Source organism: Tremella mesenterica, assembly GCF_000271645.1.
Source record: "Tremella mesenterica DSM 1558 unplaced genomic scaffold TREMEscaffold_5, whole genome shotgun sequence".
In the NCBI taxonomy this organism is placed as follows: Eukaryota; Fungi; Basidiomycota; class Tremellomycetes; order Tremellales; family Tremellaceae; genus Tremella; species Tremella mesenterica.
Window position 1 is genome coordinate 478,448 of NW_006711229.1, and position 21,319 is coordinate 499,766.

General features: G+C 44.3%; 6 protein-coding genes across 6 annotated transcripts; 3 read left to right on the forward strand and 3 right to left on the reverse strand.

Annotated features, from left to right (window-relative positions):
- The first annotated feature begins 3,778 nt into the window (after positions 1–3,778).
- On the forward strand, positions 3,779–5,741 carry TREMEDRAFT_56895 (uncharacterized protein). Its single transcript, XM_007004484.1, has 4 exons — positions 3,779–3,876; positions 4,137–4,470; positions 5,069–5,157; positions 5,510–5,741. The coding sequence occupies exons 1-4, from the start codon at positions 3,825–3,827 to the stop codon at positions 5,602–5,604; spliced, it is 570 nt and encodes a 189-aa protein (XP_007004546.1). The 5' UTR covers positions 3,779–3,824; the 3' UTR covers positions 5,605–5,741.
- Positions 5,742–6,659: 918 nt separating this feature from the next.
- On the reverse strand, positions 6,660–8,028 carry TREMEDRAFT_30865 (uncharacterized protein; the record flags this gene model as incomplete). The annotated part of the gene is made up of 5 exons (XM_007004412.1): positions 6,660–6,795; positions 7,075–7,167; positions 7,438–7,523; positions 7,567–7,588; positions 7,907–8,028. The coding sequence occupies 5 exons, from the start codon at positions 8,026–8,028 to the stop codon at positions 6,660–6,662; spliced, it is 459 nt and encodes a 152-aa protein (XP_007004474.1).
- Positions 8,029–9,290: 1,262 nt separating this feature from the next.
- Positions 9,291–12,714, forward strand: TREMEDRAFT_62219 (uncharacterized protein; the record flags this gene model as incomplete). Its single annotated transcript, XM_007004563.1, has 3 exons — positions 9,291–9,836; positions 9,892–11,416; positions 11,606–12,714. 3 exons carry the CDS (start codon positions 9,291–9,293, stop codon positions 12,712–12,714), a joined length of 3,180 nt encoding a protein of 1,059 aa, XP_007004625.1.
- Positions 12,715–13,035: 321 nt separating this feature from the next.
- On the reverse strand, positions 13,036–16,754 carry TREMEDRAFT_30950 (uncharacterized protein; the record flags this gene model as incomplete). Its single annotated transcript, XM_007004420.1, has 7 exons — positions 13,036–13,338; positions 13,604–13,952; positions 14,183–14,434; positions 14,662–15,048; positions 15,121–15,578; positions 15,632–16,399; positions 16,533–16,754. The coding sequence occupies 7 exons, from the start codon at positions 16,752–16,754 to the stop codon at positions 13,036–13,038; spliced, it is 2,739 nt and encodes a 912-aa protein (XP_007004482.1).
- Positions 16,755–17,177: 423 nt separating this feature from the next.
- Positions 17,178–18,684, forward strand: TREMEDRAFT_68652 (uncharacterized protein; the record flags this gene model as incomplete). Its single annotated transcript, XM_007004720.1, has 4 exons — positions 17,178–17,344; positions 17,393–17,465; positions 17,785–18,155; positions 18,483–18,684. The coding sequence occupies 4 exons, from the start codon at positions 17,178–17,180 to the stop codon at positions 18,682–18,684; spliced, it is 813 nt and encodes a 270-aa protein (XP_007004782.1).
- Positions 18,685–18,963: 279 nt separating this feature from the next.
- TREMEDRAFT_73826 (uncharacterized protein) lies at positions 18,964–21,254 on the reverse strand (the record flags this gene model as incomplete). The annotated part of the gene is made up of 5 exons (XM_007004755.1): positions 21,055–21,254; positions 20,784–20,836; positions 20,171–20,357; positions 19,368–19,796; positions 18,964–19,110 (listed from the first exon to the last, which is right to left on the reverse strand). Exons 1-5 carry the CDS (start codon positions 21,193–21,195, stop codon positions 18,964–18,966), a joined length of 957 nt encoding a protein of 318 aa, XP_007004817.1. The 5' UTR covers positions 21,196–21,254.
- Positions 21,255–21,319: the final 65 nt, after the last annotated feature.

A 21,319-nucleotide genomic window follows, 5' to 3' on the forward strand; every position in this document is an offset into this window, starting at 1 on the left:
ACTGCTCACCATCAACGATTCCCTTCTGTACCCCTCTTTTTCCTCTTCCCTCCGCCTCGTGTTCGCGTACTTGTGCAACTTCTACTCCTCTTCTCCCTCTCAGCTCTGGTGTTAGCTTCCTATACTATTGTTCCAAAGAAATGAAAAGGCATCTGATAATATGGATAACTCTACTCGTAATGGCTTGACCTTCCGTTTAGGATCCGACACATGACAACTTGATACACTGCCGCATTGACCAAAGGGATCAAAGCGAAAGATGTAAAGGGATTGATCAAGGGACCTCGGGGGGGGGGGGTTCAAGGAGGGTTTGATGAATGAAACAAGACATGAGCCATCCGCTCTAGCTTACAATTTAAGTATTTACATGACAATTTGTGAACTCGTACACTTACTCAACGCACTAATCACTTTTCTTTTGGTCTTTCATTAAATCCCCCTGTCCATCCTTGTCTTTCTTCCTTATCCTCCCCACACCGCTTGTTCAGAGAAAAGAATCATTCACCCCTCATATTCCTTCTCTCACAAATCACGTATACCCTATCTACACATTTCGACGCGTTCATACGTTTCGACCTTTTCCTCCATCGTTCCTCCAACAGTTTTAAAGCTTATTTGACTTGAAAAATCCACTGGAACATAAGATACTTCTACACCCCTCACTCTCGAGAGACAGATATCATTTGTCACTTCATAAGTAATCTCCAACCTTTCATATCTGCCAAAAACACGATATACTGCACGTGAAAAAGTTAGTTCCGAGAAATCGGAGGTTATCAGGGTATAGGGAAAAAGATAATCTAACATCATCATCAAAGAATAAGTGAGTTTTCTTTTATGTATCTTTCATTCCTCAAACCTCTTCTTTCTCATACTTGTCATGATCTTGTGATCATTACTCGTCAGTGTATTGTCTTTCTGTTCCGAAGTGTCTAAGTGTATACCAATCTACATAAGAATAAAACATCTTCCTGAAGTTTATCTCGTTTGTCATTTGACGTCATACTTTTGGACAGTGGAAGGGAAGATCTGCGAAGATTCGAAATCCGTCATTGAGGGTGAGGTTTCAAATTTGACCAAGCTGTGATTTCATCTACTGTTATATTGTGAAGCGTACTCGTAGACAGCACAAACTGATCAACAGATCGTCGTATTCGAAAAAAACACTTTGTCAAATACACCTTCCTGTCGGACCGATACGCCGCGCATCCCGAGCCCGCTAGCCGTTAACTTTCCCCGCTAGTGACATACCTTACCAACGCATAACTCTCAACCGACGCAGTGCAATTCAGAGATCAGAGACCCAGAGATCAGAGACCTAAAGATTCAACGCTTTATCGAGAGGGGGGTGATCAGCGACAACAATCGTATCAGTGAAAGCTTTTATACAAAGTAAGTCGCAACCGTGGGAAACCAACCTCCTAAAGTCTCGTGATCATCTTTGATCCCTGAACTCGAAACCTTACTACTCTTGACTGCCATTGGACAAAAACCTGTCTCTCATCATTTTTCTCACCCTCCTCTGTCTATCTAATCATCTATCACATTGTAGATAATCCATTTGGAGACATAGCCGATAAACGGATCATTGGCTCCAGTGTATACCAACTTTCAACGCTGTATTATAGCCGTAACCAGTCAGCTACTTTTTGTGTTTATCACACGACACTGCATTACACAGCTCCGACCGACCGGTCAGTAAGCCGTGATCAAGACGAGAGTGTACATCGGTTATTCCTATCATCGATCATTGAACCACGAAGGGGGAAATCGGTGTTGACTCCAGAGTTGATATTGTACATCATCCCCATTTTGACCGATCACTATCGTACCACCTTTTCCGCCCCCACTCCAATCGCTAGTTGATATTGAACATTATCACTTGCCAAGCAATCTTTCGAACGATCTACCGTCATTTCAACAACCAATTACAAAGCTTCCAATACTCGGTTACGATTATCGAACATCAAGCCGTAGTAACTTCCGAGCTAGAAGTAGGAAGATTAGTGTAGGATTGGAAAAAAAGCGAGAATATCGGGATTAGAAATAACAATACCTCAACATCGTGAGTCATCTCCCCCACTTTCACCTTACCTCGTGCTTTGTTTTCGGCTTGGTAAGCCAATCTATTCGGTTCTTCAATACTCCTCATGGTTCGTCCGTCTGTTCACGTTGATTTGTTTTTTCCACGCACTAAAGGCCTTGGAACTTTCCGAATAAAGCTATCTTTCTTATCCCTTGAAGATCTTCTATACTTCCTTGACCGGGATACCTTCCGGTCCCTTCTGTTCTCTTTCTCATCACTTTTTTTCACATTTTGCTTCCTTTTCTTCGTGAACCTTGTCAATCTAGGCTCGTCTCGTCTTCCGCTCAGTCTCATGGCTATAAGAAAGATTGTTTGGACCGAATCTGAAATTGAATTGTCACGACGATCAGTCCCCACCCTCGTCCGTTAACGTCGGACCGTAAACACCGTAACACCATTTCCTAGACAGAGTACGTATACGTGTGTTTGACATGACGAAGGTGTCTCGGGGATCAAGTAATCTTTCGGATCTTCGGACCTTCGGTCTTCCCCATCGCCCCATCCACGCTCTACGGACTACGGCTTACCCGCGGCAAATACATGCCTTTGAACTTGTAGTGCATTCCGAAACGCCTTTGACTCGTTTTTTTTTCCTTCCTTCTACCTTTCCTCCTCTGCCTCATGCCTCATGCGTGAGAGTGACCAAGGGGGTAAATCTTTCATTTTCTTACGGGGAACGATTTAATGCCTCTTCTCTTTCATCCCTTTGTCTCTTGCCACTACTTGTTCTTCTTCTTTTACCCTGAGTTATCATTACCTACTATCACGCCCCTATCACTCGGTATCCATCTCCAGATACTTAGCTTCTCCCCTATCACGCTATCGTTCATTTGAGAAGACGCTAGTTCCAAATCTCAAACCACCCCCAGCCGCCCGGGTACCTTAACATTCCAGCATCTGAATCTCCCACTAGTCTCTCGCTCGGACCACCACCACCAATTCATCACATCTGTTGATTTGAACCCTGAGAGAGTAACTCACTCTGGTCGGCATTGAACGCTCGGTCCTCTTTCGTCTGGCCCGATCGCTTATCATCTCCACCTCTCCACTCTCCACTCACGCCTCAGTCATCGTTTTATATTACGTATCTGATTTTCCTTGATCGGGACTAGGGAATTAGGTTGATTCTTTTGCCCCACTGAGAGGACAAGGATTATAAGGACTGGCGGCATTTTTTATTAGAAACGAGTCGTTGATCTGACGCCATTCTCTTATAACACTTACTTGCCCCCACACACATCGTTCACCACCACAACTACGCCCACCACCACCGCCACCTATACCGCACAACTACCATAATCGCAACATCGACAAACACTCAATTGAACACACAATAACAACTCCGATGACCACGATATCTTCCCGACCCAATCGACCACGTCCCACCCCCGGTTTTCCGATGACGCGAACCACAACCACCACAACATCTTCCACCTCCGTCTCACCCACAACTCCCACAACACCCGATTCCTCCGACACAGCCATTCATCCGCTTCCTATTTACCTAGTTGACAAGTGGTCTTCCGGACTCACAAAGACGCGCTCTAGATCATCTGTGAACTCGAGAGATAAATCCAGAGCTTCGGTCATTGATAGGAAATTGGAGAATAGACGTCCGTCTTATCCCGACGTAACATTCGAAGACGAAGATCAGGATCCAGAATTACCATTACAAGGAATCAAGAGGAATCAAATTGTAAGAGAAGAAACTGGATTCATACACGGTGGACCATACATCATGTCAGGATCTATGAGAAGGAAGTTGGTTATCATGGGCGCGCCTAGTGTTGGTGAGTGTTGCCGAATTGTCAACATCATTTCACTTGTCATCCCTGTATATCCTCTTCTTCTTATCTCGTTGTCGTTGGAGTCCTCTCTCGCGCAGGATGGTTCACGCGAGTAGAGGAGAAACCATCACACTTCTGCCATGTGCATCGAAAGATTCAGCCCAATACGTTGGACGTTTCTTCCGAAGATCATGGTGAAATCTGAAATGACCTCATCGGCCTCTTCACCTGCTGAAGGTACATGTCAGGAGACTAACTTAAAGGTAAAACATCCCTCACTCAACAATATGTATCTCCCCCCACATACAACGAATCCTATTTCCCAACGATTGAAGCGACTTCGCACAAGGTGATCAACTACGACGGCGAAGAATATAATTGTGAAATAGTAGATTCCGCAGGTCAAGACGAATATACCTTGTTCCCCTCGAAATACGCCATAGGGGTACATGGGTATTTATTGGTTTACAGTATCAATTCAAGACAAAGTTTCGAAATGGTACAGACCGTACATAATAAGATATTGGACTTTGCTGGGTTGGAAAAAGTTCCTTGCGTCATTGTCGGACAGAAATGTGATTTGGACAGCAGTGAAAGGTGAGTTCATTCTATCTTGTATTTGTATTTCATTTTCTTCGTTTCTTCCTTTTCGGCTTGGGCAACACCTCCTGCCCTCCTCATGTCCATGATCTCACTGCCTAGCCCTAACTTTTCCTCCCCGTTCCTTCACCAATACCTCGTGGATGTTCATATTTGTCCCCTCCTGCTTTCTTTTCCCGCCCCTTGCCTCACAACTTCCATTCTCGGAGCTTGAATACGTGTCGTGTCGTCCGACACGTACAGAGGGTGTCAAAAGTTTTCGGACAAGCCATCGTTGATTGATATTCTACGCAATAGGTTTTGATTAGTAAAGTTGTCCCTGTCATTACCCGGGACAAACCGGCTGTCCGAAAACTTTTGACACCCCCTGTACTTCCTTCTCTTCATCGCGTGAGTTTCGGAGCTGCGTATTGTAAAACGTACACGCGTTGACTCCACCCACGCCCTTCATTAACCGCCCTTTCCGCCCTGGTATCTGAAATATCTCAGCGTGTTACGCAGTCAAAAAGAATCGACAATGCATCGTGTCTTTGTCTAAACGATGTTATGTTTTGTAACGCATATGATTGGTGGGAGGCGATCGACTGACTGATAGACGTGTAACAACCATCGAAGGACAAGAACTGGCCAAAAAGCTGAAAGCTGGTTTTGTTGAATGTTCAGCTAAGGACAATAAGAATGTTGGTGAGTCGCGAAGCTTTTTGAATATATTCTTCCAGCATCTAGTAAAATCCTCCTTCCTGATAGCTCCTTCTTATCCGATCTTTCAACGAGATACGATGTACGACGTCATGTCAGATCCGGGACGAAAACCGACGTCCACCATCGTTGTCGCACTTGATTAGTCCCGTCATCACTCTTCGCTAAACCGTGATCTTCGTAGTGTTGCGCGGATACTATCCACCAGCCCACGTTATCTTATTATCATGTCTCATCTTTTGCTCCCGTGAAAGCCACAAAACGATGTATCATTCCTCTGAATACGACGCAAATGAAGTGGCGTTTTCTGATGATAAAACGTATGCTGATCAGTCAGGGAAAGCCTTCGAAGCTCTGATGAACGAAATGAGAATGGCATACAACCCTCCTCCGGAGAAGAAAAAGTCTTCTTGGTGGATTTGGGGTCGATGACCGATCTGTCTACAAACCCCATTTTTTTCCCCATCATTCTTCGATTCGAAACTCATCTTCCTCCTAGCTCCATCCACACTCGCCCACCTGCCGAGACCATCTTCAAATTTCCTAAACCCAATCCCGTATCGTCATGGACTCTTAATTACAACTCGTCTCTCTATCTCTCCACATCCTTATTTAAGTATCATTTTTCGCCTTCCGCCTGATCCTAAACGTTCGACTTTGATTTTCACTTGATTTTCTCATTCACTCCACAACGATTTCCAACCTCCCAAACCGACTCGCAATCCGTATAATCATCCGACATCGCCCGGCTTTACACGTCTTGTCAGGGCTAGTCGATAATAATTTTGCCCCATATGGGCATGTATCATCAATCGTGAATTCTTCTCTCTCCTCAAGTTATCAGAAGTCTCGAACAGTTTTCTTTCACCCCTTTCAACCATCTACGTCGACCTTTGCGAATTAGTAATCAGCTTCCTTTTCTTTCCTTCTCTCGTATCTCTATCAACTGCCTGGTTATTTCCGTCGAGTCTGACATTGTAATTCGTCAATCAACTCGACTTTGCTATCTCGTCTTTCAATATCGATCGAGTCAGTACAAGTATACCGGAATTAGCTACTTTGTACTCTACTGCTATAATACTTGTACTTCAGGCTTCTCATCCAACCCCATCCTGTTTTACTTCGATGGCGATCGATTGATATATGATAGGATTTGATATTTGATATGAGAATAGGAAATAAGAGGATGGTAGTATGTCATGATTTATGTATAATAATTTTTCTCGTTCATTTATACATCTGCCAATCATCACCATTGTCACAAATCTTTTCATCATCTTCACCATATTATCCCATAAACCATATACTTTCCTCAAATCATCTCTCTCAAACCGTTCCACTGATCGACTGACATTCATCGCTCTCAGACCACTCCACTGATCACTGACGTTTCTTGAGTTCGTGTAACGAAATACACATTTCCCCCCGACACACCTTTTTCTGTACTCGTACACACTCGGACTCGGAGTCGGACTCATGTCGAAAAGTCATGAATAACTTCTCTCTAAATGATCCAGAAACCCATTGGAATAAATCACACAACTCTCATAACATTGTTCGAAACCGCGCTGAGAACCGTAATATGGATCGGGAATAGATTTTCCTTTTTCCCAAATGACGTTTCTTCGCATTTGGTCTGAATCTTCTATTTTTTTATCTTCGGGCTCGTCTCCTCCGATGTCATTGGAAGTTTTTGCAGTGGGTCCACCTTGCACTGTGGATATCAAAGATTTTGAAGAGGTGGGGTCGTTCACTGTCGATGTCGAAGTGTTTGGAATGTTTGAAGAGGCGCCGCCTTGCATCATCGACCACGAAGACCTTGACGTTTTTGAAGAGGTGGCGTCTGACATCAAAGACATCAAAGACCTTGACGTTTCCGAAGAGTTGTGAGCAGAGGTAGACGAAGTGGGCAAGAAGGTAGGATCGAAAGAACCGAATAAAGATATATGTGATTTAGATTTGTATGTTGAAGCTTTACGATTCAGATGTGATAAACTGTCCAAGTCAACAATGTGTCCACATCCATCCTTCCTTCCCGTCTACTATCTACTTTTGTTCCTTAAGTCTGTTGACGTTTCTTCCCTCCCTCGACATGCAGAGTAGTAAGCTCAACATCCTGATCCCCTGAGATTTTATTTTTCACCCACGTTGTGCGGCAAATATTTACAGGGCACAAGAAATGGTATCTTAAGAAATGGTATATCTCGTAACCTCCAGACACTGGACGTGGATTACCTGGAAATGTCATGATGGGTCGAAACTCACTGAGAAGTATCCATTGCTAATAAATAATCAAAGTTCCAATCGTCAGCCCTCAACTTTCTAGCTTTGTTGGAAATAGGTATCCCGTGCTATTGTCAGTACCTTCTCTAGCATGATTTATGAGAAAAATACTTTTTTGCAAGTTTGGATAGTCCTGTATTTACAGTATCAGCTGATTTCATTCATACTCATCCCAATGCCTTTCGTTTCTGAATTTAACTGCAACCCGTCTTGTGATCTGCATTTCATCCGGTCGATACTCATGAACAGTGAAGTTTTCGTGATTGATCGTAGATCACATGACCAGTGGACAGAGTACGAGATACTGCGGTAATGGAAGATGATTGAACATCCGATGATAGATTCATATAAGCTTAATGGCGAAGTGAAGTAGCGAGGCTGACAAGTGGGAATTGTAAACAAATGAATAAGATTCAAGATGAGAGAAAGAAGAAGTAATCACAAATCTCACCTAGGATCCGCACTCTCTCCTACATGATACGCATCTGTTCCTGCTGAATCGACATGTAGATCTACCTTTTGTTTCAGGGCAGGTCGTTGGTTGTAAAGATGGACAAGGACGGCTTCTGCCATGGGAGATCGACTGTGTGTCAGAGAATGGGTTTTCATGTGATTATACTCTATACTCCAATAGACTGACATATGGTCAATCCCGCCGAAATGGACCTCCATGTAAGTCTCTATCGTCCTGATGAAGAGGGCACAAGAGAGGGGCCGGAGATGTTGGCTGATAGGGTGGAAGAGGTCCGGTGAAGTCGTGACATGGCAATTGGGATACGCCGGAGCTCTTGACTTCCATATGAGGGTATTGAGTGATTTAGAGGTGTGTTTATAGGAGATTAGGACTTATTATAGACATACCATATACTGCGAGATATCAGTCAAGAGTCAGCGTAGTATAGTCATTTAACGAGCTCACTTTCTGTTGGTCAGCGTCGCCCTCCTCAGCCTTTGATCATTTGTATGAGTTTATGGGAGTTGTATACGAAGAGACAACTCACCCTGTACATACCATTAACACTCTCACCTTGACAGGTTGATCCGCCATGTTGGGTTGTAAAAGTGCGATTATATTGAGGGATAAAAGGTGGTTGTGAAGATACCGACGAGTGGAAAAAGTCAGGCACCAACCATTTTGATGGAAAAACCAACCAATTTCTTTCCTTTCCTTGTACCATCTTCATCACTTTCCTACTTGACACTCTATCGACTTGAAGGCGAGACGGTGATCATCTCGAGAGGTAGCTACATGCTCATACTACTATACTAACACATTATAATCCGCAAGCGAGAAGAAAAGACATGACTAACGCCTGCTCTTTGGGTTTGATCTAATCCACCATCGCCTTCTCTTCATCCAAATCGATACAAGCACATATCGCCAATTGTCCGACACCAAACCCTCCCCTTCCTGTCTCTCCGGCTCATCGGTTGAGGTTCTGAAACCTATTCAATCCCTCAGTAATCCCTTTACACCAATCTCAACCCAGCACTACAAAGGTTCCTCGTGAAACCTCTGTCCGACAGTATAAAGGATCGTCATTCACTACCATAACGTTCTAGTCAAAGGCGGACGACTCAAGACCCTTTCGCCACTTATTCCCTCTTCATTCTTCCTACATTCTACACTTTTCGGATCATCTTAACCACTCGACATCTCTATTATTGAATAATCGACAATCCTTCCCTCCGACCCAGCTGGCGTTATATTTCATACATCAAGATATAGAAAGCGTGTTGTTATAGTTGGATCTGTGGTCTTCATCGGTCTACTCGGTTGATCCTCAGCTCGTTGGTATCATTCTAGGTGGAGGGCATTGACGAATAAACTCGAAATGGAAGATCCTCCCACTTTTTCCCCTCCTTCGGAATTTCGGCTACTGGAGTCAGTGGGCACAAGAGAGGGGACAATCCGTCGATCAGGTCGATCAGTTCCACGATCGAGAGGTACCCGTACCCGTCGTGTCCCGTTCCGTCGCCCAAAAGTTCCTCCACGAGAGTCGGTTACCAATTTGTCCCCTCGCCAACAAGACCATCAACCAGAATCGCTCGACGGTTTTCCTTTTGACCAAGAAGACTATGAACCACCGTCGCATAAGGATATCCCTCCTAGCGACCCAGGCTTCGAATCAGAATCTTCTAGCATTTTGTCCCCTGAGGGAGAAGTCCAACAACCAGAATTGCCTAGCAATCTTGCCCCTCCCACAGAAACCGTGATGTCCTACGGGACGCCCGAGGATGAACACTCAACGCATTACGGCTCCTGTTCTGAGTGTGCCGCCAAGCTTCGAGTAGTCGACGAAAAGGTCCGAAATTTGAAGCAGTATGCTCCCGGATCAGAAGCATACTTTTCCCAATGGAAGGAGATAGTTGAATACGTCGTACGTCTTTCACTCGGTACCTCTCATCTACATTTGGTGTCGTACTGATTTTCAGGTAACCCAATTTCGGCCCCCTGATAGCCAATACCCACAGACATACCAAACCTCACAACCAGCTATAACATCGCCAATTAGAAATCCTGATCTTCTACCAGATATTCCGCTGCCTGACCCGTCACAAGTGTACAGATTGACCAGCGCACCGGAATCGATGGACAACTCGACTTCTGAGAACATGAATGTTGGACCACTTTCGGTGCTTGACCCGTCACAAGCGTGCGAATTGACCAGCTCACCAGAATCGATGGATCACTCGACTCTTGAAAACATGGATGTTGAACCGGGTGCTTTGGCACATGAGCTCGGTACCGATAGAAATATTAACAAATCTTCGAAGATACCGTCAACTGATATCGACGCTTCATCAAACGCAGGCCATGGAAAACTCAGACATATGACTGTGACGCCGAGGGCGACGGATCAGGATAAATCTTCGATAGGGGATGGACTACTCCAACCATTGCCCACCACACAAATGCTCAACAACAATGATAATTCAACCGGTCCAGCAGATGGTTCCGGCACCCGGACATTGACAGTGACACCACGGAAGCCGAAAGATTGGGGTACGGAAAATCCAAACCAAACCGCAAGTCCATCATCGGGTGAAGTTGATTCCTCGGCAGGCGGATCCGTGACCCGTACAATAAAAGTGACCCCTAAAACAGACAAGCCTACGACAGATTCCGGCGGCAATATCGGAGGGGCCCGGGAAGACAAAGGTGGACCAAAATACAGCTTGACGAGAAGTATGTCAAATGGGCATCCGATGGAGACTCTCACGTTCGAAGTACCCGGGCAAGCTTCACTCAAGCCGGAACGTCCGACCACCCACGGAGGACCTGACATCAGTTCTGCTGCTTACCAACAGATCATGGGACAACTTCTGGGGCAGAAAGCAAAACTCCAGGCGGCAGCTCTGAGAGATAAGAAACATTTCCGGGAGAACGTGCTGGGGGCAATCCGGTCTGAGATAAGTGATATGGGAGAAGAGGCCATCAGTATTGCGGATTTTATTGCACAGAAAGATCCTATCAGTGCAAGCATGGTAATGCCATACTGGCAAGCTACATTGTCAACACCTGAAATAAGCTGGTTTGACAAGCAATTGTCGTCAAAACACCCTGAAGAGTCAAAAAAGCTGTACGACCTAATCAACCGACGGGATGCAAAGATAGAAGAATATAATGAATTTGCGAAGATGAAATTTGGCCCAAAACCACCCGCTCTGACGGGTCCGGCAATTAATCCATACAAAAAAGGACTTATTGACACCCTTACATTGCACACTACCAAAGGTGAGCATGTACTTGATTCAAGGCCTACAAGACCTTCGCGTCTGACATTGAACCCACCGGATCCAAGTTACTCCAAGAGATCCGATTTTGCACCTGTTGCTGAATGTTTGAGTTCCTCAGCGGGTAGGACTCTTCGTCCAAACGAGGCATACCAGCAATCACAAATGATAACAGGATATGAACTATTTGCATTGATGAAAGCGACTAATAAACTTGATGAGGGTGTGTCCAAATGGTTTCCTTTTCTCATCTTTCCAATCACACTTTATTTATTCACCTACCCATATCTTGTCCTCCTTGTGTGTTTTGTGAAGTTATTCTTTCCTCCTTTTTCCTGCATCGCTGGGTTTACTCTTTCAAATGCCAGGGTTGCAAGCAATGACAGATCTGAGAATCTTGCTGATGATATAGAAACAGAGGCGACCGGGGAGGAACTTATCGAATTGGGTAAAGTGTGGGAAAGACATGGGAACGCAGTGTGGAATACACTTCAACATCCAGATACAGAACATGGTATCTTGAGGGATAATTCAGAAGTATCCAAGAAGACTCCCCATCTTGACGACTGGATCCGTAGGAAGAAAGCCATCAATCAAGCGGCAATGAGGGTGGGTCGTATGCCTATTTCATCGCCACCCACGGTTACTGCCGATCAGGATACACTTAACAGAGGAAGGAGAGAAATGCCGTGGATTCCTGAGCGCACCTCACCTTCCACTTATTGGCAAGACGTACATCGCGAGAATGTCAAAATCGGACAAGAAAGGATCAAAGAACAAAAACTTAAGAGGGCGAGTGAGTTGGCGATTGAGTTGGCTAAGGCCCGTCAAGTTCAGACTCATAAACGAAAAGCAATACTCTCAGATGTTTTCGATGAAGCCAGGGGGGTATTTGATCTACCACCGCAGACACTGACAGAGGATGACGCAACCTTGTTCATGTCGTTGTCACAAGTAGGTCGGAAAAATCCATTGTTTCGGACCCCGAGGGCACAGGGATCAAGCATCTTAACTGTTCTCTGTGACTCAGCCAGCCGGCATGAACGTGTATTTGGTCCAAATTGGCGTGAAAAGCTTATTGGTAAAAAAGCTCCACAGGAGACAGACACTGCAGAGACAAGTACATCACCACCAACTGCATCACAACGGCCACCCTCTGAGACAATCTCATTAGACGAGTTGGTCAAGTCAATATTACAGGGAGGCAAATACTCAAAGTCTTCTGGACCACCACCTCCTCTTCCTCTGGCAGTCTCTGCAGCTGAGGCAAACATGTTGAATGAGATGGGTATGCTGGGGAAGGGCCAAGACTCATCAAAACCAGCTTTTGACCTAGAGAGGTTTAGAAATTACATATTGCAGAGGGCCTCCCAATCACTTCAATCACCAATAGATGGTCCTCTTACCAACGGCATAGTTGAAGAGCCTGCCAGTCCGGTGATTGGCAAATCGGGGCAAACGGATCTCACTGCTGACACCCCTTTCCCATCCGTCACAGAACTTCCTGATATCAGCCAATAGATTCATACACGAAATCTGTATCTATTTTGTAAAGTTGATAGCTCATTTTACTTTGATGCAACCACAAACATATGCGGGACACAATACTTCTCTGCTAGGACATAGGGTAGAAGTACTTGTTACCTACTGTATCAATGTGCCGCCTTCATTCAGCAGTAGCTTGATTTCTCACAAAGTCAACGTCCCGTGGGTACATACCTATTAGGGATATTCGATTATGGGCACTCGATTGTGGTGTTTATGGATCAACAATTGAATGTCAATAGAGAGTGAAGACAATGTTCCAGATGCATATCTTTTGCGCAATCTAATGCATCAAGCTCACAGCTCCTCATGTCTAGGTACTTCCTGCGGTTCCGGTTCAGCCGCATCTTCCATCAAGTCTTCTTCCTCCAATTTTACCCCCTCACCTTCCAGAAGCACGGGAGTTTCTTCAGGTTCTGCGGGAAGAGCGTCTTCTACTTTATCTGGTTCGACCTGAGAGGTTGGTGTGTCTTTCGGGATGAATGTCGCTGATGAAGAGTTGTCGGAAGATGTGGGAGTGACGGAAGTGGTAGAAGTGGTCGAAGTTGTATTCTTGGCTTTGGGTGGTTTTGAGGGTTTCTTATTGATCAATCTCAGAACCTGACATCAGTATATCTTCATATAGTGTGCAAAATTCTATATCTCATATGAACTGGGGAATCGAAACTGCCTCGTCTCGTGAGTCGCATTGAGATGGAGGGATGGATGGATGACCATAGTGGAGGATGGCCCTGGTTTGGAGGATTTGAATGGAGCAAGGTGCAGAATATTATGGGTGAAGGAAGAATATCAAAATTTTGCTAAAGTTGTGAGAAGCAGACGAGAGAGAAATATGAGAGGGGCAAAGGGGGGAATGATCACTCACAGTATTTTGTAACCTCTTTCCTCTGTCGTCTAAATCTTTACTTAAAATCACTGGATCTTTCGTTTTATCTCCTTCTATTTTGACTTGTTTCACCATCAATCCATCTATCCATTTCTCATTATCTTTCAACATATCCTCGACGACTTTCAACTCTTCCTCCGTATATCTAGGTGGAGGTACAGGTTTGTCTGAAGGTGCTGTTGAAATAGATTCGAGAGCTAGAGAATTGTTCTTGTGAGCTTCTACGAAAAAGGCTCGAGCGGAGAACATGGCCTGTTGGAAATCGTCGATTGCACGAGGACGAGCTGTGTGTTCTTTATATCGCAGGATAATCGGAGCTTCAAGAGATCTGAATGTTAGTGGATCCGTGCGAGATACGTTTCTTCTGCCCATTACGAATTGTCTGGGGTACTTCCTTTAAACCCCCCTTCTGTCTCTACACGTGACGTCGTCCACCTGCGATGGTCCCTCTTTCAGAAACCCTCCCGTGGACGGGAAGAAATCGATACCAACATTGAAAGACCAGTCACATGAACACACTCCATGGAGAAGAAGGAGGGGAGCAAATTTCACACTTACTCTAACGCAGCCCTCTTCAACTTCAAAGTCATCTCATCTGCTCTTTCCGCATGTTCTCCCAACCATTCAAAACTCTCCCTCATTAACTTTCCCATCTTCTCCCTCTCTTCCTTCGTCGCAAATTCATGTAATGCCCTATTTTCCGCGTCATCATCCAAAAGCCCACTTAGTCGATATAGATATCCCTCAAGCAAGTTTCTAGCTTCTTCACGGGCCGTCTTCGCCGCTTCGAAAGATGCGACGGCTGATAATCTGACCGTCAGTCGTGGCACTTGACGGAAATCCCTTATCTTGAATCAAGCTTTATACATGTTGACAACTAACAAGGAAACCAAAAATGGTTCCCTAGCCGATTTGGCCTGGTGCCGTTCCGGCTTTTATGCTGGGTGAAAATAAAGTAGCCTTCTTAGTCATCGGGCAGGATGCCAAGAATGATGAGACGTATGCCACAGTCTTATGGGGACAAGGAGAAGACATACTGTGACATGGTAGATCGTTTCTGTTCCCCCGTCATGGGCTTCACACCCAACACAGTCTCTTTGAACCGTAATGCCACTTTGTCTCCTTTGGTCGTTGTCGATAATAGATCAGACAACTCCTCAACATTCGTCGCATCAGAGTCTTTGTCTTTTTTCCCAAATAACCCCTTGAGAGCTTCCGCCATACCCGGTTCTTTGGTCGTAATGTTTGAAGATATGACCGCGTTAGCCACTGATAAATGTCCTCTAGGATCTAAACGCATGGTAAGATTGACGACCGGTTGTGGTGCGGTGAAGTTGGTCAAGGCTTTTTGTACGTCGTGGATATGTACGGAAAGGATCGCCTCTCTATGCGGGTCAGCTATCTTACTCAACGATAGGTTAGAGCTTCGGGCTTCGAACAGAGAAGGAACTTTCAAGCTGTGTGGATAGTATGATGGGAAGAGATGAGATACTCACCCTGCTTGTTCAAACTCCATTGTGAGATCGTCTTGAGGTGTATACAGCAAACTCTTTCTCTCTCCCAATCGACTGGATTTGGAGAAAACCACCTGTCCTCCGGAGGTAATCTCCCCAACGGGTCTCTCCACCACTTCAAGAGTCTTCATCTTGAATTGTCTACTCAAAGCCGCACCATAGTACGCCGCACCCAAAACGGCCGCTTCATCCGCATTAACGTTCTGTGCGACTTTCTCGTCTCCCCCCAAAGCATTCCGAATGGCAGATTGGACAAAAGGTACTCTTGTATTACCTCCGAACAAAATGACAGAAGAGATATTATCCAATGTTACTCCAGCAGAAGATAGAGCCGAAATGATGGGTGTTGAGAAAAGGGATTGAGATTCCGATATGGCGGATTCCAGATCCGCACGGGAGATTCGAGATTTATAATCGATATCGTCATATAGAGATTCGATCTTGTGGATCAGCGGGAACCCAACTTGTGGGGGACAAATGATTTGAGACTCACTGCAATGTTACTTTCTTGATTCGCACTTAGAATATGTTTTACTCTGTTGGCTTCTCTTGAGATTTTGGCTAAAGCTTTCTTATCATCTCTCGCATCCTTCTTCCCACTTTTGGAGATGAAATCATTCAAGAGCATTTTCTGTAATGTTATATCTAACATAACCCCTCCTATCTCTTCCCAACCAGTTCCCAGAACATCGATATGAGTCGTAACTATGGGAGTTTTTGACTTTGGAGTGGGAAGTTTTTCCGTTTGATAAAAAGCTACAACGGTAGCGGTGGTGCTCATGGCTCCAGAATCATAAACCACATGATATTCCTTTTGTCCAGTTCCATCCTCCAGGTCGAATGTAGGGAAAGAACGTGTCATAGCGTAATTCAAAGCCACGCCTGTTCCTTCGCCAATCATTGCCAAACATGTCAGACCTTGAAGTTCTAAAGCATCTCTATATGCTCGACGTTGAGGTTGAGTCCACCAAGCGGGAACGGTGACGATGACTTGTGTGATGGGTTCTCTAGATTTTCCACCTCCACTAGAAGCTAGGTCTTCGGCGAGAGTCCGAAAATAAGCTAATTGGTGTGCGAGCAGAGCTGTGGGTGTCCAAGTGGTTTCGTCGCCTAAGTGGGAAGGTGGGGAAGGATGAGGGAAGATAAGAACTCCATCCGGTGAGATAGTAGGAGGAGTTGGGTAGATTGTATCTAATCGTGGGGATGTGGAACCTAGTAAAGGTTTTATATAAGGAAAGTGGGTATCCGGAAATCTTGTTGCCTAAAAGTCATCATTCAACTCTAAGTACTCCCCATCCAAGAGTGTATCAACTAGGGGAATAAGAAGTCGTAGAGGAATGTGAAGATGGTCGAGGATGAAGCTTGAGAGAGAGAGAGAGAGACATGAAACTCACTGCCATTTTACCCTCTTGTCCAAACAATCTATCATCTCGTTTCCATCCCACCACACTTTGTATCTTACGTTTACTATCTCTATCCAAGACGACATCGAAAGGAACGCCAGGTTTGACGAGGGATAATTTTGTGAATTCCGCTCCGTAGTCGATTGCCAGTACGGCGGCTCTCACAACGGGGAGTGATAATGCCAAGGCTGTCCATATTCTCCTTATTCTCATTTCTCCTGGATATCGTCGTTGAAAGTGACCGAGTAGCAGAAAAGCTAAAGCCTTTGTCAAAGAAAGCTCTTGAAATTGTAGAAAATCACCTCCACGCCGGCGTGACGTGGCGGTAACAAGTTCCAACGGAAAGAAGGAAGCTAGATAGGCACGTGGTATTAGTATTCCCAATTAGAAAAGGGATCAGTATTTCACTAGTAATGGATTGTTAGGAATTAATATTCCCAAATAGGATTCGAAGCGAACAAGTGACGTGATTTGAAATGTTGGGAATGTCACCCATCTCACTCTTCTCAACCTGTGTATATAAGCAAGTCTCTCTCTCATCTTCTCTCTGCAACTGTCATCTTCCGACAGTATCACAACTATCATTGACTGATAAAGACGAGGACCCCATTCATCAAGTCAGTAGAACAGATCAATATGACAATCGAAGAGCCTTCTCAAGATTCCGATATCCTCATCCCTCCATACACTCCACAGGAAATAGAAGCTATCAACGTTCAATTAGAAGGGAAATCACCGCAGGAGATACTCACTTGGGCTGTTGATAATCTAGATGGATTATATCAGACCACGGCATTTGGTTTGTGAGCTCGAGTCTCCTTAAAAGAATCAATGATAGCTGATATGGATAGGACTGGATTAGCAGCTTTGGATATGATTTCGAAGATTTCTCAAGAGAGAGGAGTCACGCATTTGGTACCTCTTGTTAGTAATTGTTTCGTTTCCAGCTATATGTCGTCACTATCATCTTCTTCCCCAATACCACCTTTTACCTTCAACTCCCATTCCTCATCCTTCTTCTCTGCCTTTCCACACGCGATGATTCATCTGTTGCCACCCCTCGCCAAGTCTTGTGTAATGAAGTCAGTCATGTGTATGAAGTCCCAAATCTCAGAGTCTTGAGCATACATATCCAGTTCAACCATCTTCAACTCCGGCAAGAAGGGGCCCCCAAGTGTGTAGTAGAGACGTAACATCCACATCCCAAAAGCCAGCATAGAAGATCAACTTACACTTACTTCAGATCTTTCTCGATACCCTTCATCATTTCCCAGAAACAATCTCCTTAGCCGAAATCGCTTCCGAAACATACTTGGCACCTTTACACATCTACAAACCCTTCTCCGTCGATACGCCCGAGGAGTTCGCAACGAAATACGGTTCAAATTTATGGGAAACCGATGAAGCGGCGTACGATTATCTCGTAAAGGTTGAACCTGCCTCCAGGGCGTATAAAGAAATCGGTGTGAGAGCTGTGATAACTGGTCGAAGGAGAAGTCAAGGTGGAGAGAGAAGTTTAATGAAAGCTATAGAGGTTGATGAGAGAGGTTTGATAAAGGTTAATCCGTTAGGCGGGTGGAATTTCAAAGAGGTGAAAGAGTATGTGGATAAAGAGTGAGTGAAGTGTTTTTTTTTTGACCTTTCTTCCTCGTTCCTTCAGTAAATTCTTCGCCCTTTTTCATCCCATAAGCAAGGCAAATTATTCGCTCTATCATTTGAATGGTCAGAAGACACTTTCAACCCTCTTGCTGTGTAGCTAAATAACCAATTTGACTGGTTCTCGGATGTTCGCTTCGAAGTGATAGATCTCACAAATCTCCACCAAACTCCTGCATCTTTGTCTAACCCTCAATCCCTCAGTTGCCCTACTTATTGGTCATATACCTTCAAACTTTCTATTCACGCGGATGAAAGTATAAAAGATAAAAACTGATGAAGAAGAAACGTCCCTTACAACCCTCTCCTAGATAAAGGTTATCGTTCCATTGGTGATATCCATTCCACAGCTTTACCTGATCCTTCTTTAGCATCAGACGAAGCGGAAAGATCAGGTAGATGGAAAGGAAAATCAAAAACCGAATGTGGATTACACGTTAATTATTTCGATATGAAAGAAAAGTTTGGTAAAGGTCAAATTGCTTAATCTTCTCATCTTTCTACATTTATCTCAAATGTTCTTCTGTGGCTTTATCTCTTGATCTTCTTTGGACTTGCCGAATCTCACAGATCTGGGATCTTTTTACAAGGTTAGAAGAGAAGAGTGTTTAGATGTGAAAAATGGATTACATATATTCGCTAGAGTCGATCTGAGAGAGTGGTTGTATAGGTTTGTTGAACAAAGTAGATAGAAAGATGTGAACAAATATGTATACATTTCTTCGACGAAATGATGTATAAAGAGAAAAAAATGTGAATTGAATGATCATTTAACATCCGTCATGGCTTTCACTGCCCTTGCCAAGTTGTCCCTTTCTACCAATATCAATCTACCGTATTGTTCCACACCCAATGAATCATCATCTCTCTTTTGAGAATTCTTGAATGGGTATGTGTGGACATGAGAAGCGACCTGAAGATTAATTGTTTTTTTCTCACTTTCCTTTTACCCTCATTAAAAACCACATCATTTATCCTTCACCTCGAGCTCACTCCACTCTACGTAAACCTTCAACGTTGTAGGGACGAAAATATGAAAACCTCTTTTAAGCAGCTGAACGGCTCAACATCTACACCGAAAAGACGTCACAAGTAATGTCATGTGATTCATTTTTGGGGTTAAGTGAAAAAGTTGAAATGGAAAAGAGCAAAAAAGGAAGGAAAACATACCTTATCTATGAATTCTTCTTCTGGATGATAAGGGAAACTCCCACTTCCTAAACCTATCATCCCACTTTGTTGTCTTTTTCTCTTTTGTCCACCTTTCCCATTTCCCTTTCCTTTCACATCTCCATCGACCATATCTAAACCATTACTCTCTTCATTACCTTCCAACCTGTACCCTCTACCCCAAAGGAGAAAATGTGTGATCTTCGGTATTCTACCTGATTCCTCCGCTTCGGTAAGTTCGGAAAGGAGCATGGTGTATAATGGGGGTATGAGTGGAAGTGGGAGATTGAGCATCCGAAGAGAGAAGAGCAAGAAGGGGGAATTAGAAATTGCAGGAGAGGAAGAAACGTCAAAGAAGATCCGAAGAGGTGAACGAGGACTGAGAGTTGAGGTGAAGTAAGTTAGGAGAGAGGAGAGTGATGGGTTTGTCTGGGAATTAGTACTTTTTATGTTTATTTTGCTAAAGTCTTTCCATCTTTCACCCCGATTATTCTTTACTTTGGAACAAATTTCCCCTACTGTAGATCAAACGCTCCTGGCTACGGGATAATTTTATCTGTATTATCCCTGCTTGGTTCGCTGTCTTTCCTTGGATACAGATGGAAGTGGACCTCTCGAAATGAGTCAAGATTATCAATGACCCGAGGTTGGAAACTTGCCTAGCAGAGAATATAAGTCGGTGATAGGTAAAAAGGTGGTCCGAGAGGGTTGTTGTGAGGTAGAAGGTATTAACGAGAGGAACCGAGTTCAGGAAATGCAGGGGAAGATAAAGGTTTCGAGAAAGTGATAAAATCATAACTCACCCGATTTCTGTTAATATCCACAGCAGCTAATAATCCCCAAGGATCACTTTCCTCTCCATCAGTCTTTATACTACTCCCAACTCTCATCCTACTAGCTTCCTCCAGAATCAAGGTGGCTAAGGGATGTACGTCTATCATTTCTTCATCGGTAGAAAGGGTTTGACGTAAAAATCGTTTGACCGTTATTCTGGTTTTATCAATATTTGTCGTTTCTCAATCTTTATTGAACCTGAAGCACAGTCAATTCTGCAATTCCCATCACACTCTCCCCCTTCAGTTCTTTTTACCTGAAAGGGAATGGTAAGACTTGATCTATAGAGCAGTGTATTATGGACCTATGGCTTGACCGCCTTAACGCTCTTCGGTGCAAGGATCCAATTCTTCTGCTAGTTTACCTATTGCAGAATTCCTCCCATGACTCAGTCCCGAAGGAAAGTAAAAGAGAGTTCCATCCTTACTTCCATTCTCGCTCATACCAAGTCATAACGGCAAATACCGACTAGAGTCGTGAAGCCTCATATGACAGGGAAGCGAAGGCGACAGGATGAATTTATCAACCGAAGCGATATAAGTTAGGGGATACAGCGGGAAAGGGGTATTAAGGACGACTCACTGATCTACATCAGGATTTAAATTGTAAAAATCAAAATCGACATTGACCATACTCTTTCCTGTCAGTTTATCGGTCCATAGTCCTCTACTACACTCCTTACAATCAAATCTCCCCATCCTCTGTTCCACATTTCCACCATACCACTGTGAAACCGAAACCATCCCCATATAACAGACCGGACCAAAATGTGATGATCCTGAAGATAACCACACGTGAGTACATAGCAGGGGAGAGGGATGGTGTGAGTCTGGGCATGAGATTAAATACTTACCACATCACTATCAGACTCGTCGTCGTCATCATCATCATCTTCATCCATGTCCCTCTTCCCGGAAGGACGTTTCGAAGGTTTCTCATTGATCATAGCGGCATCTTCAGCTGAAACAGCTTCTAGTTGAGGTTTGCTCGTCATTCTTTTTTATTTTGATGATCTGTCCTTCTGGTCTCTGAAGCTCCTATATCCTAATGCTGTTACCTGGAGGATAAAATATAAGATCTAAAGTTCTCGGATTCAAAAGTGCATTGCCGTCAGTCAA

Coding starts and splice junctions, on each gene's coding strand:
- TREMEDRAFT_56895 (XM_007004484.1), top strand. CDS start 3,825: ATGTCAGGATCTATGAGAAGGAAGTTGGTTATCATGGGCGCGCCTAGT. Junction 3,877..4,136: donor CATGGGCGCGCCTAGTGTTG/GTGAGTGTTGCC, acceptor ACTAACTTAAAG/GTAAAACATCCCTCACTCAA. Junction 5,158..5,509: donor TAAGGACAATAAGAATGTTG/GTGAGTCGCGAA, acceptor CTGATCAGTCAG/GGAAAGCCTTCGAAGCTCTG.